This window comes from Vigna umbellata, chromosome 1, assembly GCF_029865625.1.
Source record: "Vigna umbellata cultivar VRB3 chromosome 1, Vumbellata_1.0, whole genome shotgun sequence".
Taxonomy (NCBI): Eukaryota; Viridiplantae; Streptophyta; class Magnoliopsida; order Fabales; family Fabaceae; genus Vigna; species Vigna umbellata.
The window spans coordinates 6,744,298-6,760,592 of NC_142165.1; the positions used below are offsets into that span (position 1 = coordinate 6,744,298).

Genomic DNA, 16,295 nt, shown 5'->3' on the forward strand with positions numbered 1-16,295 from the left:
CTATAATCTTTTCATTTCTCTCCTTTTCTCTTTACTTCATTTTTTCAGCTTCACCTCCTTCTAATTACGTAAAGATAATAAGCTGCATTTAATTAAAAAAGTATATAGCAAGCCTTTGTATATGTATACTCATTAATATAATGAAGTATAAGCAAATAATACAAACCAAGATCTCCTAAGTTTTATGCCTGGGCTTTATATGTTTGGAAAATGATCTCTTTAAAATTTTAGTTACCTTGTCCAGATCCAATAGCTAGGATACTCAATGTATCTTTAATATGAATGAAAATATTATTTTGAGATAAGTTATTTCAAATTATATTGAAAATATTATTTGTATTGGTAAGGACTCAACTATACCATAAAGTTATATTAATATAAACTTTTATAAAGTCATCAAGTTGTTCTAACTTAACTATTGATTTCAATTTTGAAACACATATGTGTAGTTATGATAAATACTTAAAGAAAAAGTTTTGTAATCTACATTTATCCTTTTAGATTGGAACAAAATAGATCAATAGTATCTTCCTTTAAAATACTTAATGTAGTTACATTTTTAATATAAAAAACTTAGTCACTTGACAAATCACTAAAATCTCATTCCAACCATATTTTTTATTACAAAAATTTAAACTCCAAATTTTAATTTAGAGTCTAAGTTCAATATTTGTGCTTTTTCTTCTCTTTCTAACTTTGAGTTTTTCTTATTAATAAAGTAAGTAATGTTAACAATTAAAACATATATTCATAAATATTTAGACTTACTACTTAATTAGGGCATAATCCATACTCATGATGTATAAGAAAAAATGTTAATAAACTTTGACCTTTCTAAAAGTACAATTAAATAGCTTATTTCTATTTGTAACAGGATTTTAACTATCATGTGATAAAATCTCATGATAAATTATAGATTGAAATATTAGTGGTATGTTATGAAGATTAGGTCGTATCGATTATTTTAATAATTTACATATAAAGATAAATTATTTTATCATTGTAAGTATTTATTTTATTACACTTTACGATTTTTAGTAATGTAATCTCAGTTAAACTGAAAAGCATATAATTTATATTTAATTCTATCATGCCATATAGGAGACATATGATGAAAATGGGCTGGAGCTGGGGCAAACATAAGTGGAAGGGGTGAGTTAATTTCTTTCTGCATCCCCAAATTTTCTTTCTACACCCGCATATATTTTTTTAAAATTCCCATTATACTCTTCTGAAACTATAGTTTCATATTGTAGAATTGTAAGTATTTTGGAATATATAATTTAGAATTCAAAAATATTAATTTTAAACATTCATGATTATACAATGTGTAATGTATAATTCTTTGGCTCCAACTCCTATTAGAGATTCGAGGTTTGAAAGTGAATAAAAAAGAAACATAATTGAGTTTATTTGAATAAATAATACATTATAGATTTTATAATTCAAAATGTATTATTTAGTAAAATATATTTCAGATGGTAAAATCTGGGAAAATTTCGTGTTATGTAGTCTGAAAAGTATTTCAAAAATTTTCATTAAGAATATAATGGTCATTTCATCACACTTATGGAGGTGCTAGAAGAAAAATTGGGGTGCACCAAGGGTTGATTGCAATGTCCCAGGAGCCACGATGAGCCTAAAATAATCAAACAACTTTAAATAAGATGAAAAATCAACCAATTAATTATTTTATCATTTCTTTTGTTGACTTCACTATATATACATAATTATATATATTCATGATTAGAACTTAAGACATAATTAAAGAAACAAATCCCTTGACTAGACACGTATAGCAATAAAAAGAATATTTAAATTAACTAAAAAGTATTTATTGATTCATTAATTACTACTTTCTTCATAATCGTAACTATATATTTTTTTCAGAAGTGTTATTCTCCATCAAATTGTTTGGTTCAATACACCTCCCATCATATATATTTCATCATATTAAAAGTCGAAGTGACGTGAATTCGACCAATGATGTGTCACTTTGTTGTAGATTTTAAATAATTAGTTTGTTTAAATAATAGTCAAATCATTTGTAAAATTAGTTGATCAAATTATGTTTTGGGTTAATCAATTAAATGGACCTTATTTTTTGTTTTTATTTCAAGTTGTAATAAAGGTCTAGTTGATCACTTAGTCATCAGCCTAAAAAGATGCAAAGTTGAATGTTTTTGGGTGACTTTTGGTTAGCGCAGTTGCATTTACAATGAACCATTAATTTATTGGAGTCATTATTAGCTTAAGTGGAATATAATTGCAATTAATGATTTTTTTATAATTTTGATGGTTTAAGCTTTTATATAAGTTGAACCATTTTGATCAAATGAATATGAATTGAGTTTTATTAAAAAATATTAGAGTTTTTATCTATTTTTTCTTAGTGAGAGTGATTCTCTTAAGTTCTTGAGTGATTTACGAATTCTTGGCTATATCAAAAGATTTTCTCATCCTTTGCGTGCTGTCTCCCTTGGAAAGAAGATTTAAACACTTTAGTTGTCTCTATTTATGTGAGTTTTTCCAGTTTGATCCCCGACTTATTAAAATTTCCAATTGAGTCCTTAAAAGTGCTAATTTGAGTCAATTAAGCCCCTGCCGTTAAATTTAGTTAACGAAGTTAAGTTTTTGCACAAATGGGAGAGTGATGTGTCAATTTTTGAACACGTGGCATGGTGAGAGTTGAAACGTGGAATTTGACAACTTGTAAAATTATAATAATATGAATTTCCGAAAAAAATTGTAAGACTAAAACTAAAGTTTTTAGAGAGGCCAAAAACATTTTTTCTGAACTTGAAAAAAAAATCAATTCTAATCTAAATGGTCTCTTCGTGCCCAATCCTTCATCTTCTCCAAAGAACCACGAGTGTTGTTCACAGTAACTCCCGCTTATATCACAATGCCAAAATCTACAAATCTGCTGATTACAAGCCACTGGTGCTCGAAGTTGTGATTGGCACCGAGAAAACATGACTAGGCTCTTTTTCAAGTTGAGAAAAAATATGGATTTCTGAAAAGGGATTTAGGGTTCAAGAAAACTGAATTTTGGGGCTTTCTGTGTTTCTGGTTCGACTTCTTCGACCTGGTTCGTCGCCGGCGAAGGACGGAGCTTCCGGTTTATTCCTTCAGCGGCGGTCTTTGGTCTTTGTCCTTCTTCCTCTTCCCTCGATCTGGTTCGACGACGACGAGATGCGTAAAGCCGCGACTCTGTTTTGCGGTTTAGGTGGGCTGGCGGCTTGCTTGCGTTCGTCGCTTACGATGGAGCCGCGTCGCTTTCTTCGTTTTGTCATGGACAAGCCTCTTTCGTTCTCTGGTGAGGTGGCTGACGGCGGCAAACCTGGTCACGGTAAGGGCTATTCGCAGATGACGACGACCCTAGCGCGGCTGATGGCGAGGGTTTCTTCTGTTTGCGTCAATGGCTTCAGGGCAGTGACCCAGCCCAATCGGTGGCGTGAGCGTTTTTGTTGGTGGTGGAGGGACGAGGATCGCTGGCACTACGAAGGAGGTGATGGAGCGTGATGAACTCTAGTGACTATATGAAAAATTGGAAAAAACAATTAGAGAGGTTCACAAGTACATTACTCTGACATCAGCATGCCACGTTTCAAAAAATTACACATAAACCTTCCACCTGTACAAAAGCTTAATCCTGTTAACTAAATTTAACGGTAGGGGCTCAATTGACTCAAATTAGCAATCTTAAGGACTCATTGGGGATTCTAATAAGTCGGAGATCAAACTGGGAAAAACCCACATAAATAGGGACAACGAAAGGGTTTAAACCTGGAAAGAATGATTCTTTCCTTCCATCTTTCATATTCACCTCTTGCCTTTTCTTCACCAAAATTAAAAAAAAAACTAATTTTGTTCAAATTTGTTACTTATTACCATTCCAATCTAGATAGATTTGTAAACAAACGAATGCACCCCTTTGGACTCTCATTATTTGGTAGCAGAGCTTCGACTCTAGGTTTTGAATGGCAATGGAAACTTTCTATACAAGGTGTTTAATTGATGGCCACCCCTGTTTAGTTGCATATGATTATGGAAGCGCTAACAATGTTGCTAGTCAAAGATTGGTGGAGAAACTCTACTTACCAACAAGCTCTTATCTGAATCAAGCATGGATCAGATTCACTACGAATCAGTGTGCAAGAAGTATTATGTGATATTGCTCTGATAGACTCTTGTCATCTTCTTTTAGGATGATCATGGCTTCGTTTTAAACACATTCAATATTGATGAATTCTAGCTTTATTTGAGGCAAGAGGGAAACAAAATTAAACTGAAATTTATGACACCAGAACAAGTCACTAAGGATCAACATAAGCTGAAGGAGAAATTAGAAAAAGAACGAATAAAAAAAGAAGCAAAAGAGAGTGAAGAAAGAATGAGAGAAAATAAAGTGAAAAGAAAAAGAACTTGAGAAATATAACATGGATTCAGAGGGGTGGATTCGTTTGTTTACGTATCTACCTTGGTTGGAATGGTAATAAGCAAGAAAGTTGGACAAAATTAGTTTTTTGAATTCTAGTGAAAAAAAGGCAAGAGGTGAATATTAAAGGTGAAAGGAAAGAATGACTCTTTCCAAGGAAGACAACACACAAAAGAAGAGAAAATTCTTTCATATAGCCAACGATTCTTTAATCAGTCAAGAACTTTGTAGAATCACTCTCACTGTGATAAAAGAGATAAAACTTTAATATTTTTTTAACAAAACTCAGTTCATATTCATTTGATCAAATGGTTCAACTTATATTATAGCTTAAACCATCAAAATCACAAAGAGTCATAATTGTAATTATATTCCATTTAAGCTAATAATGATCCAACTAAACTAATGATTGATGGTAACTGCAACTGTGGTAGCCAAAAGTCATCCAAAAACATTCAGCTTTACATCCTTTGATATCCCCTTATGATTAAGTGGCCAAATGAACGTTTATTACAACTTGAAATAAAAGCAAAAAATAAGGCTCATTTAATTGATTAACAAAAACATAATTTGGTCAATCAATCTTACAAAGAATTGGACCGAACTAATTACTTAAAATATGCAACAAAGTGACACATCACCATCATGTATGGATTCACGTTACAAGGTCAAATTCAAATATTTCTTTCTCTTTTCATTTTCCAAAATCTTTTTTAAAGAGTCAGACTACATGTTCGAAAACGAACAATATCTCAAACGAGAAAGTATAGTTCTTTGTCATTTGATCTTATAACTTTAATAACCATAGACGGAGAAAAAACTTTAATAGTCGAATACAAGGAGTCATTCCCTTCTTTAAATTAAAAAAAAAATGTTTTGTTAGTTTCAATTGTTGAAGATTCTAAGTTAATTAAAGATAAAATAAATTTATCTTATATAAGTAGTGCAAATTTGACTTTATAATTATTTAAAAATTTATCCTAAAAATTTATCCTAATAAATACATTTGGAAGGAATAGAGCATGTATCCTAATAAAAATTTATCCTAATAAATACTAAGACATTTCATATAACTTCATAAGAGTTTTGGGCCTGGAGTTGGTAGTTGCTCTAAACATAAACATTCTTGCTGGCAGAAATGCAGCAATAATAGTTTACAACTCATTCAAAATTAGATCATTTTACCATAGCAGTCCGATTTGGTGAAGCACAATACCAGGTACAACGTAGCTAAATAAAGAAAAAAGCCTCATGTTCTTCCATTTAAAAACTGAAGCAGAATACATTTCATCCTGGAGTTTATCAACATTAGTTTGGGCTAAAACGCACACAACCAAACTGTGGAATTTTTATTGACATAATACAAGCATGTTATTGACAGACACTTAAACCAAACCACGAGAGATGAAATATAAGATGCTTTCGCCATTCCAACAAACATTCATGTGTAAGATTTGTGTACATGGTTCTATAAGTAACCAGCACCTAAATTGATTTTTTGTGGTCCAGGTTGCGAGTACCCCAAGCAGCAGAATAAGTAGTAATTGCAGAGCCAGTCGCACTCAAAGATAGTTTTGCAAATTCAATGCTCTTTCTAGTTCCCAGCCACAAGGTATAAAGGAATCCAACCCATCCTGAATCACATTATTTTCATGTGCAGGCAATATATAGTGTCAGCTCACAAAAGTAGAGGACATAATGAAAGGCCAAAGTCATAAAATTCTCTATTTTGGAAAAGGTAAAACAAGGTTTGAGAGGAACCAAATCTATTAGCATCATAAAGTTAAAGATCCCATAGGCTCTGCAGTGGCTAGCATCTGTACATTACAAGTTCATAATTTAGTTTTATGCTTTACACCCTGCTTGGATAATTTTCTCTATATGCATTTCCTAAAAGGAAAATAAGAAGGTAAAATAATCAAGTTTCTCCAATAAGCTAAAATGAACTTGTATACTCAAGCTTTTGTATAAGATAAGAAAGTTTCTAAACCAGTGCGTATGTGGATTTAGCTTATTGGAGATATTCACTTCATTTCACCTTTTTAAGGAGAAGTTTATACAAAGTAGACATCAAATTGAGATAAAAAGGCGTTTATATAAGGCATTTCTTGTCTGAAGCGTCTATCTGGTTGCAAAGTGCACAACATTCAAATAATGGAGGCATGTACATTTCCACTAGGTTGTTCTGTAGGAGATCTTTGTCAAGAAAATATCGCTAGTATCAATACAATTTCATGAAATCTTCAAAATTCAATATATCATCTATATATGCATGCAGTGGTTAGGGTAAAAACCTATTATCAGTAGATTTAAGTATCTTCTGTGTAGGATAACAGACTAACACAATCATTAATCTGAAATAGCGTCAGTCTTCCTATCTCAATTGAAATTCAGAATCTTGGCTTACAAGAAATCCTCTTTAGAGCTACATATTGTAAAAAAGCATAGATGCTGATAATCCACACAACCAATCAAAATCGCTTTAACAGTTTAGGTTTTGCTTGAATAAACTTCTCAATGAGAATTTGTAAAAGAAGAAAGGAAAAATAAAATAAAAGGAATTCAGTTTCTCCAAATTTAAAATTAGTAACAGGATGTTACCTGCAGTAATAACAATAGCCACAACAGCCCAAAAAACAACTGTGGAAATAGCAAAGATGGCTACTGATAGTGCTCCAATATATACAGCTGTCACAAAAGCAAAGGATAGAGCCAAGAACCCTCCAGCTACTGCCAAACAAATTAGAAGAGAGACAAAAATGGCATTTATAGTTGCAGCCAGAAAGAAGAGCATAAAAGCAACAAGTCCTGAGAGAGCAACAAGAGCAACCGTCGCAACCTGCATCAATTAGAACCACAAACCAAAATCATTTAATACTTTTGTTTTTATATGATAAAAATGTATTTTCATAGATTATCTTCAATTACATTTATTCATAATTCCGCTTAAATTTAAGAAAAAACAATATTTTGAAATCATGACATAAAATAAGGTTTAAGAAATTAAAATTTGTTTATATATATAAGTCCTTTAAACATAATAATTTTGTTCTCATATTTAAATTCAGAGAAAGTAACAAACTAAAGCAGAAGTTTTGAAAGCAACTTTTGTTTTTCACAATATTTTTTATTACAAATATGTCACATTGAAAGCAATATATAAACCAACCTAAATTATATTTTAACGATAACATACTGAAATTAAATTACATTTTAATAATAAACTAAATAAACCTACACCTATTCGCCATAAAGTGAAAGATGAGCTTGTTTAAGATACTACTTTATTTTTCTTAATTAGAAATCAGGAACGTGAAATCTTCATAACAAGTAATAATTCGTATTTTGTACACATACATTCTGTTAGTCTTTGCTTAGGAACTTCAAATTAGATAATCAATTAGACATTATAAGAAAATCAATAATAATATTCAATTAGAGATAAAGAGAGACTGACGGAGATGAAGAGGAGGCGTCGGAGGGGAGAGGCTTGACGGAAGCAGAGAAGGAGATGGCGAGAGTAGTTTCTAGAAGCTTCGGGGAAGAGAGGGACGAGGGTGGCCTTGATCTTTGTTGGAAGTCCCACATCGACTAGAGATAAGGCCAATTTATAATATATAAGTGAGGTGCAAACCTCACCTTACAAGCCGGTTTTGTGGGGTTGAGTTAGGCTTAAAAACCCACTTTCTAATATGGTATCAGAGCCATGGTTAGTGCCTATCCTAGCGAGTTCTAAGTGGACATTCTATTCTTCTATTCCACCCGCTATCGGGCCGTTATCGGACCACCCAATTTCTACTATCACGCACGAGATGTCTATACCTCGGCGTGAAGGGGGTGTGTTGGAAGTCCCACATCGACTAGAGATAAGGCCAAATTATAATATATAAGTGAGGTGCAAACCTCACCCTACAAGCCGGTTTTGTGGGGTTGAGTTAGGCTTAAAACCCACTTTCTAATATGGTATCAGAGCCATGGTTAGTGCCTATCCTAGCGAGTTCTAAGTGGGCATTCTATTCTTCTATTCCACCCGCAATCGGGCCGCTATTGGACCACCCAATTTCTACTATCACGCACGAGATGTCTATACCTCGGCGTGAAGGGGGTGTGTTGGAAGTCCCACATCGACTAGAGATAAGGCCAATTTATAATATATAAGTGAGGTGCAAACCTCACCTTACAAGCCGGTTTTGTGGGGTTGAGTTAGGCTTAAAACCCACTTTCTAATAATCTTAGAAGGTTCGAAGATGAGACCCTGAACGACATCGTATAAGTTCTCCTTTCTCTCCTCTTTGGCTTCTTCTCCTACTCCTTTTGGCTTCTCCTCCGCCATCTTTCACCTTCAAGTGGTAGTTGCAATTGAAATGGAACCAATCAAAGCAAAATTTCAGAGTAGAGTCAGAGTGTACTATTTTCTCCCAATAAAAAATAAAAAAACCGTTCCTCGTTTTAGTCATGGTTTATTATTTTATTAATTTTTCTGATTAATTATGTGCCGACACATAAGACGCTTATTTTTTTTTAATATTTTTTAACCATTTTAATCCTTTGACTATTTTTAATTACTAAATCAAACATCATCCATTAAACATCATCAAACCTTTTATGTAGAATATTAGTACTGTCAATGAAAAACGTTATTAGTTTAAAAGACTTTGTAATGGATCTAAAAGTCTATAAATTTGTGTTGTAAAATTGTCTATTCAAAATCACCACAAAAATTAAAACTTTGAAGAAAATAGAAACGAAGAAGGAAATCCATTGAGTAAGAATTTTGTGTCTTGTCTTTTTTTTTTATGAATAGTTCTAATTTGCAGCTCAGATAATCATTGACTATTTTTATTAATTTGTTAATTGTGTTGATTATTATGTTAGTTTTTTTATTTAAAATCAATGACTTGAATAATATCACGCTCCAGATTTAATCTATAATTAATATACTAAGTAATGGTGACTTTTAGTAATACTAGAAAGGTTAAAATTACCGCCACTAAATAAGATCGACATTTTAAAATTCAGTTTGGATAGGAAAAAAAAAAGACAAATTGGAGCTGTTTTTATCAATAGAAAGAAATTGAAAATATTTAAATAAATCATATGGCAAAAACTTTACTTAAACTTTTCAAAAACGGAGAGCAAAACGTATAATATAATCATAAAACAGTAATAGTAATATTTTGAAATAAATGATTATCATATTGAATGATATGGAAAATGGAAATTCAATATTGGTTAACAAGCAAATATATATTCTAATTAAATTTTATTTTAGTACGTTTTATAATTTGTTGAATATAATTATGATAAGATACGGGAATTAATATAAATAATGAGATACAATTGAAATTTATGGAGGCAAAATGGATAGTTAGTATGTTAAAATGAAACGAGTTAGGTTGAAATTTTCCATCCGGTAATTTATTTTAGTCTTATTTACTTAACTCTGTTAAATTAATGGATCGGTGCGTTTTTCTGTTTTATTTTTTTATTTTTTATTTTTTAGTTAAAAATTAAAATTAAAATAATTTAAAAGATAAATTTTTCTATTCTATATTTTTTATAAAAATATTAATTTGTATAAATATATGTTATTGTAATTTAAATCATTAATACTTATAAATTATATTTCAATATAATTTATTATTATAATTATTAGTTTTTATAAGGTAATTTAATATGTACACGTAATATTTATTTTAATTTATTTAATTAAAAATATTATTTAATCAATTAAAACATTAAAAGTATTTATATAATGAAATATAATTTTTAATATTTATTTATTAATATATATATATATACATATATATATATATATATATATATAAATTGAAATATTAAAAGAAATGGCAAGTCAACCTATTATGTGGCGGGACAAGTTGCACTTTCTTATCCATTTTTTAGTGATGGGTTAATTGTCGAGATGAATCTTTTTGCCACTCCTATTAAATTTAGTGATAATTGATATTTTAAATAAACATGTTCTGGTAGAAATAAGATGAAATTTATTTTAGTGACATTTGTTGTTTGGTTGACTTATTATCAAGTCCTTATCACCATATATTAATGTATAATTTTATGCTCGAGATATATATAACTCAGTATTCATGCTTGAGATATATATAACTTAGTGTGAGAGTGTGTTGGAGATTTCATATCAATTAGAGATAAAATGAATTTATATCAATGATGTGAATGAAAATCTCATTTTACAAGTGAGTTTTGTAAAATTAAGTTAGATTTAAAGTTCATTACTTAAGAGCATGAGTTATTTGTATAAGGGTATATAAAAACATGTTGTACAAAAGACACGTTGTACAAAGCAATTGGTAACTATCGCCTTTACATTCTCTTTATTCTATACGATTCAATATGGCATCAAAAGGAGTTGGCAAGATTTTTCAACAATGGAAGATCCTTGATAAGTGTGGTAATTGCCTATTATTCACACTTATTTGAACCTCTTATTTGTCTTTATATCATATGTTTTGTATTAATTTCATTAAAAGATGTGTGATTTGTATATATTCTTCAAAGATAGATTTAATTTTCTTTGTGTGGATTATTTTGTAGGAAAATAAAAATTTGGAGAAAAATTGGAAGTAGCTACCTAGAGTCTCTCACCTAACCACTAAAGGCTTTCACCCAACAAGAAAGTTGTGATTACTCTCAACAAGAGTGAGAAATCACACATGACATAAAGCTATTTTTCGCCTAACAAGAAATCACTTTTTGGAATACTATTAAAAGGTCGAGAGTTGAAGAAAAAGAGAAAATTTTCAATGTGGGAACATTGTTGTGGCTCAAGTTACGGGTTCAGGCACTATTAAGGCTCAAAGACTTCATCTTTCTTCATCAGTTCCACTATTTCAATCTTCTTTTGTATTCTAGATGTATAGGAGTAACTAACTCCATTTCATTGGGGTTAGATGTAAACTCTTGTATCTTTTTCTATACAATAGAAAATCTTTCATTACTCTTGTGTTCTCTTTATTATTCATGTGCATGATGGAATATCTATGTTTTTTGGTGGTGTCTAATAGTTGAAAAATGTTTTGAAACCTAGAAATGGATAGAACAACCAAAAGGTTTGGTTCTAGACATAGACTAACATTCTTGGTCATTCTAGACATCTTTTCTTAATGCAAATATTGTATTTAAATATCAAAGGGATTAATATTTTCACATAAAGATTTAGAACTTACCTCAAATGGATTAAGACTTGTATTCTTATGGTGTAAATTCTTGAGTATGTTAGAGATATATTGTGTAGATGATTGCACAAAGTTTGGGTTATGAAATCCAACCCCGATGAGTCTTTTCCCTAAAAATTTTATAACTTTAACAATTAGTAATCTTATTTGTTGTCAACTTGTCTTGAATCAACCAATGTTCATATTCATCGCTTAAATTAGTAAATAATCATAGTTAGCTAAATAAACACAAATCTCCTGGGAAAATGATACATGGACTTATCATTTTTACTACTTGTACGATTTTGTAAACTTTCCAACAAGTTAAAAATCCTTCAAATCCTTTTTTCCTCTTCTTAGAGGCAAATAAATTGTTTAAGAGATCAAGAGTTATTATGAGACTGAAGGTTAACAAGATCAATTACTGGTGGATAATTGAGGGTCAAACTTCAGGACATTTGATCGATCAAAAGTTATCATTAGGAGGATCAAGGATCGAGAGGTCATAGCTTATAGAAGCACGAGAATGATGTTAGTGAAGGACAACATTGCTTTTGAAAGTTAATTGAATATCGCCCAACATCTCTCCTAAGTCTTATTGGTTGTAAACTGGAGAGAATTATATTCTACAAAGGCATTCGACCAAATGTTTCTTTATGAGATGGATACCATAAAACAGGCATGCAGATCTTGGGAAGCCACAATATTTGATTTTCATCAAGATGATCGTGGAGACATAAAGATTGAAGATATTGATAAATGAAAAAAAAGAGGCATGTGAAAGCAAACATATCAACAATCGACTTGGAGGTTGGTGGAGGGCAACTGCCCAAGCCATGTGGATCTTAAAACCGTTGAAGAGTTCCAAAATGGTGATTTAAGGTTAGTTTATAATTTGAATTCAAATATTGCAATTGTTTGGGGAAGGGTTATAAAGTATAAGTAGGTTTATTTTGTATTTTGTAGGGGTTGCAAATTGTGAAACAAATCATACATTCCAAAATAGGAAAAATGGTTAGATTAATGTTGATTGTTCCAATTTCGGTCACCGTTTTCATTTATTTATGTTACAAGTTTCTTTACTTTTCTTGGTAATTTACTTTCCTGCACAAGTTACTTTGACTTAGTGATGATAACATTTCCATCTACCATTGTGTCCCTGTTTGAATTCAACCACATTTACTTTCCACTTCATCCATTCATTATTACGCTAATCCAAAAAATAAACAAAAAGACTGATTGGAGATCCTTGTGGAAGTTCACGCGAGTAACCAATCAAGTTTTTTAAGTGCGTGTGTAAACTTAGTGCATAAAATCAATATTTTTCTTCTAAAATAGATGTTATACATCGATACCCGAGACGTGAACAACACCTAAGTTAGGATTGAAAAACCAATGTTTGCTAGCTCTATTAGGAAGAACTCTTATAAGAGAGATTTAGTTGTCAAAATCATATTGGAAATCAATCGACCTAAATCATCCAGAAAAACCTCCATAATTCTTATGACCATGGTCTTTTGGTTTCTTAGCCTCCCACCAGTTCAAATTACAATTGTGGAATTTGATATGGTGTCAATACCTCACTCAAATCTTTGTTAATAATCTAAAGGCAAAGTGTCTGAAAAAAAATATGGTCCTACTTACTTTGGTTGCAAGTCTATGATCACACTATTTATCCTTGGTTGGAATTTAAGTGAATGTAAATAAATATTGAGTAAAAAATGAAAACGTTGAGCATCATATGAATGACTTGTTTTGTTGACTTGCATAGACGAATCCCTATATTGAAAGTTGTCAATCTCTTATATGAGTGAAACTAGTGTTGTATATCTATGGTTAACCCTCTCTAAAAAAAACCCCCTTGTTTTAAGCTATATGGATTCTCTCCCATCCCCAATTCCCAATTGAGTTTAAGTCAAAATCTTCTCAGACATAGTCTGATACCATTCAAGTTTCTAATGCTGATGTAACTCTAAATCTTGACCACTTCAGCTATATTCTTGTTTACTTCTATTTCAAATTCATTTCACTTTTTGGGACAACTTCCTATATGTTCCATTTAGGCATTTCTTTCTCACTCTTAAGAGACAATAAACAATTCTTATGTTCCTTCCCCGATCATGATTTTAAAAAACACTACTCAACCATAATTTTAGCCATAACATCAATGTTTTTTTTAAGTTAAAGAGATGGTAATTATGACCACGTACAACCACATTCATCCATGATTTCCTGCAATATTAAGAAATAAAACAAAGTAGAAAGAGGAGTATGAAATTATTACAAGGGTTACCAAATAATTAATCATGTTTATTATACTTTGTTACATTTTTTTTGTCTTTTTCCTCCCTGAACAGTTTTGCACAGTTTGTTATTACAAGTGTCTAGTTTGTTATAGATGGATTATTTTCCTTACATATACAAGCCTTTCCTTTCTTGTAATGATATCATGGAATCAATGAAACATTTATTTTGAGATTGTATTATAGCTCTTTGGTTCTCGCTCTTCAGAGACGATAAACAATTCTTATGTTCCTTCCCAATCACAGTTTTTAAAAACACTACTCAACCATAATTTTAGCCATAACATGAGTGTTTTTTTTAAGTTAAAGAGATACTAATTATGACCACGTACAACCACATTCATCCATTTTCCTGCAATATTAAGAAACAAAACAAAGTACTAAGAGGAATATCAAATTATTACAAGGGTTACCAAATAATTAATCATGTTTATTATAATTTGTTTTGCTTTTTTGTCTTTTTCCTCCTTAAACAGTTTTGCACAGTTTGTTATTATAGGTGTCTAGTTTGTTACAAATGGATTATTTTCCTTACATATACAAGCCTTTCCTTTCTTGTAATGATATCATGGAATCAATGAAACATTTATTCTGAGATTATGTTAGAGCTCTTTCGAGAGTTCTTGTAGCCAAAAACCTATCATACAAATTTGTTCATTTCTTCTTTATATCTCTGTTTCTTCTTTTCTACATGGCTAACCAGAGCCCCACATACGGTGATTATCTCACTAATCCCTCAAATCCTATATATCTTTATGCCAACGAATCATCATCATAAGCATTAGTTTCACAGCCCCTAAATGGACGAAACTATCATTCATGGGCAAGAGCTATGAAGCTCGCTCTTCTTTCAAAGAACAAGCTCAAGCTTGTAAATGGTAGTATTTCTTCTCCGTCACCAGCATATTCGTACTATGGAGTGTGGAAGCGATGCAACAATATGGTTCTTGCTTGGATTCATAGATCTATTGATGATTCCATTCTACAATCCATTATCATGATTGATCAAGCATAAGAGGTTTGGCAAGATCTTCACGATCGATTTTCTCGAGCCGATATGTTTAGGGTTTCTAATCTTCAGGAAGATATTTTTCCCCTCTAACAAGGCACCCTCACTATTAGTCAATATTTCACTCAGTTAAAAGGCCTATGCGATGAATTTGAAAATTGCATACATGTTCTCCATTGCAAGTGTTCGATACCCTGCACATGTGAAACCATCTAAGCTTATAAAAGATACAAAGATCAAGACTATGTTATTCGTTTCGTCAAAGGGTTAAACAAGAAATTTTCACATGTTAGATCCTAGATTATGCTTCTAGATCCCTTTCCTCCAATAAACAAGGTTTTCTCTTTGATTGTCCAACAAGAAAGGAAAATGGATACTACGAAAATGACTGAGTTATCATTGGATGTGAAAACTTTTGCTGTCAACACTGATCAATATACTAGTCTTGGAAGAGGTCTTGTTGTTAATCCAAACCAATATTTTGGATATGGTAGAGGTCGTGGAAATAGAGGTAGGGGTCGTACCATAATCGAAAGAGGCCAAATATCTTCCAACAAATTATGCACTTACTTTTAAAAACCAATCACATAGTTGACACTTGCTATTTTAAGCATGGTTTTCCTTCTGGCTACAAGCCTAGACAAAGCAATGCCAATATGTGATGGTTTTCCTCCTAGCTACAACCAAGTTGGGAAATACTATCCTAGGTGATGGTTTTACTCAAGAGCAATATTAGGGTCTTCTTAATTTGCTTTAACAGTCCAATTTAGGTAGCTCCAACTCTTCCCATGTTTCCAACCTGACTCATACCACAACTTTGCATACTCATTCCTCTCCTTTAGCAGGTATACCCTGTGATCAATGGCTCATGAATTCTGATCACATGACTTTTAATCTCATAAACTTTCTCATTTTTTTTGAAATTTCACCTATTCTCATTATTTTACCTGATGGATCCAAAATTCATGTAAAAATTTATGGTACTGTGTAACTTTATCCTCTTTTAACCTTAAGAAATGTCTTATACATACCTGACTTCAAGGTCAATTTAATATCTGCTACAAAACTTATTACTGAATCTAATTTTTACCTTATTTTTAACTCTGATTTTTGCTATATTAAACAGACTTTCAACCGGAAGACGATTGATACAACTAAGCAGCTACAAGGATTGTATGTGTTAATGTCTCAAGTAGTGACTTCATTGGCCATTAAATCAACTCATTGTCTTTGTTCTTGTAACATTGTTTCTACCCCTAGACTTTGTTCCCTAGGACTTGGTCATGTGTCAGACTCAAAATTAAAATTATTGTCTACACAATTTCCTTTGGTAACCTTCCAAAATACCT

At 31.5% G+C, this 16,295-nt stretch overlaps 1 protein-coding gene across 1 annotated transcript; it reads right to left on the reverse strand.

The window, feature by feature from the left end:
* Positions 1-5,676: 5,676 nt before the first annotated feature.
* On the reverse strand, positions 5,677-8,860 carry LOC124829070 (uncharacterized). Its single transcript, XM_088092675.1, has 4 exons — positions 8,671-8,860; positions 7,899-8,007; positions 7,043-7,280; positions 5,677-6,075 (listed from the first exon to the last, which is right to left on the reverse strand). Exons 1-4 carry the CDS (start codon positions 8,772-8,774, stop codon positions 5,927-5,929), a joined length of 600 nt encoding a protein of 199 aa, XP_087948801.1. The 5' UTR covers positions 8,775-8,860; the 3' UTR covers positions 5,677-5,926.
* Positions 8,861-16,295: the final 7,435 nt, after the last annotated feature.

What these genes read in the sequence shown, in the direction of transcription:
- LOC124829070 (XM_088092675.1), bottom strand. Translation starts at nt 8,774, where the DNA reads ATGGCGGAGGAGAAGCCAAAAGGAGTAGGAGAAGAAGCCAAAGAGGAG. An exon ending in ATCTTCGAACCTTCTAAGAT is followed by an intron (nt 8,008 to 8,670) that starts TATTAGAAAGTG and finishes TCCAACAAAGAT; the next exon opens with CAAGGCCACCCTCGTCCCTC. An exon ending in GGCTATTGTTATTACTGCAG is followed by an intron (nt 6,076 to 7,042) that starts GTAACATCCTGT and finishes AATGTGATTCAG; the next exon opens with GATGGGTTGGATTCCTTTAT.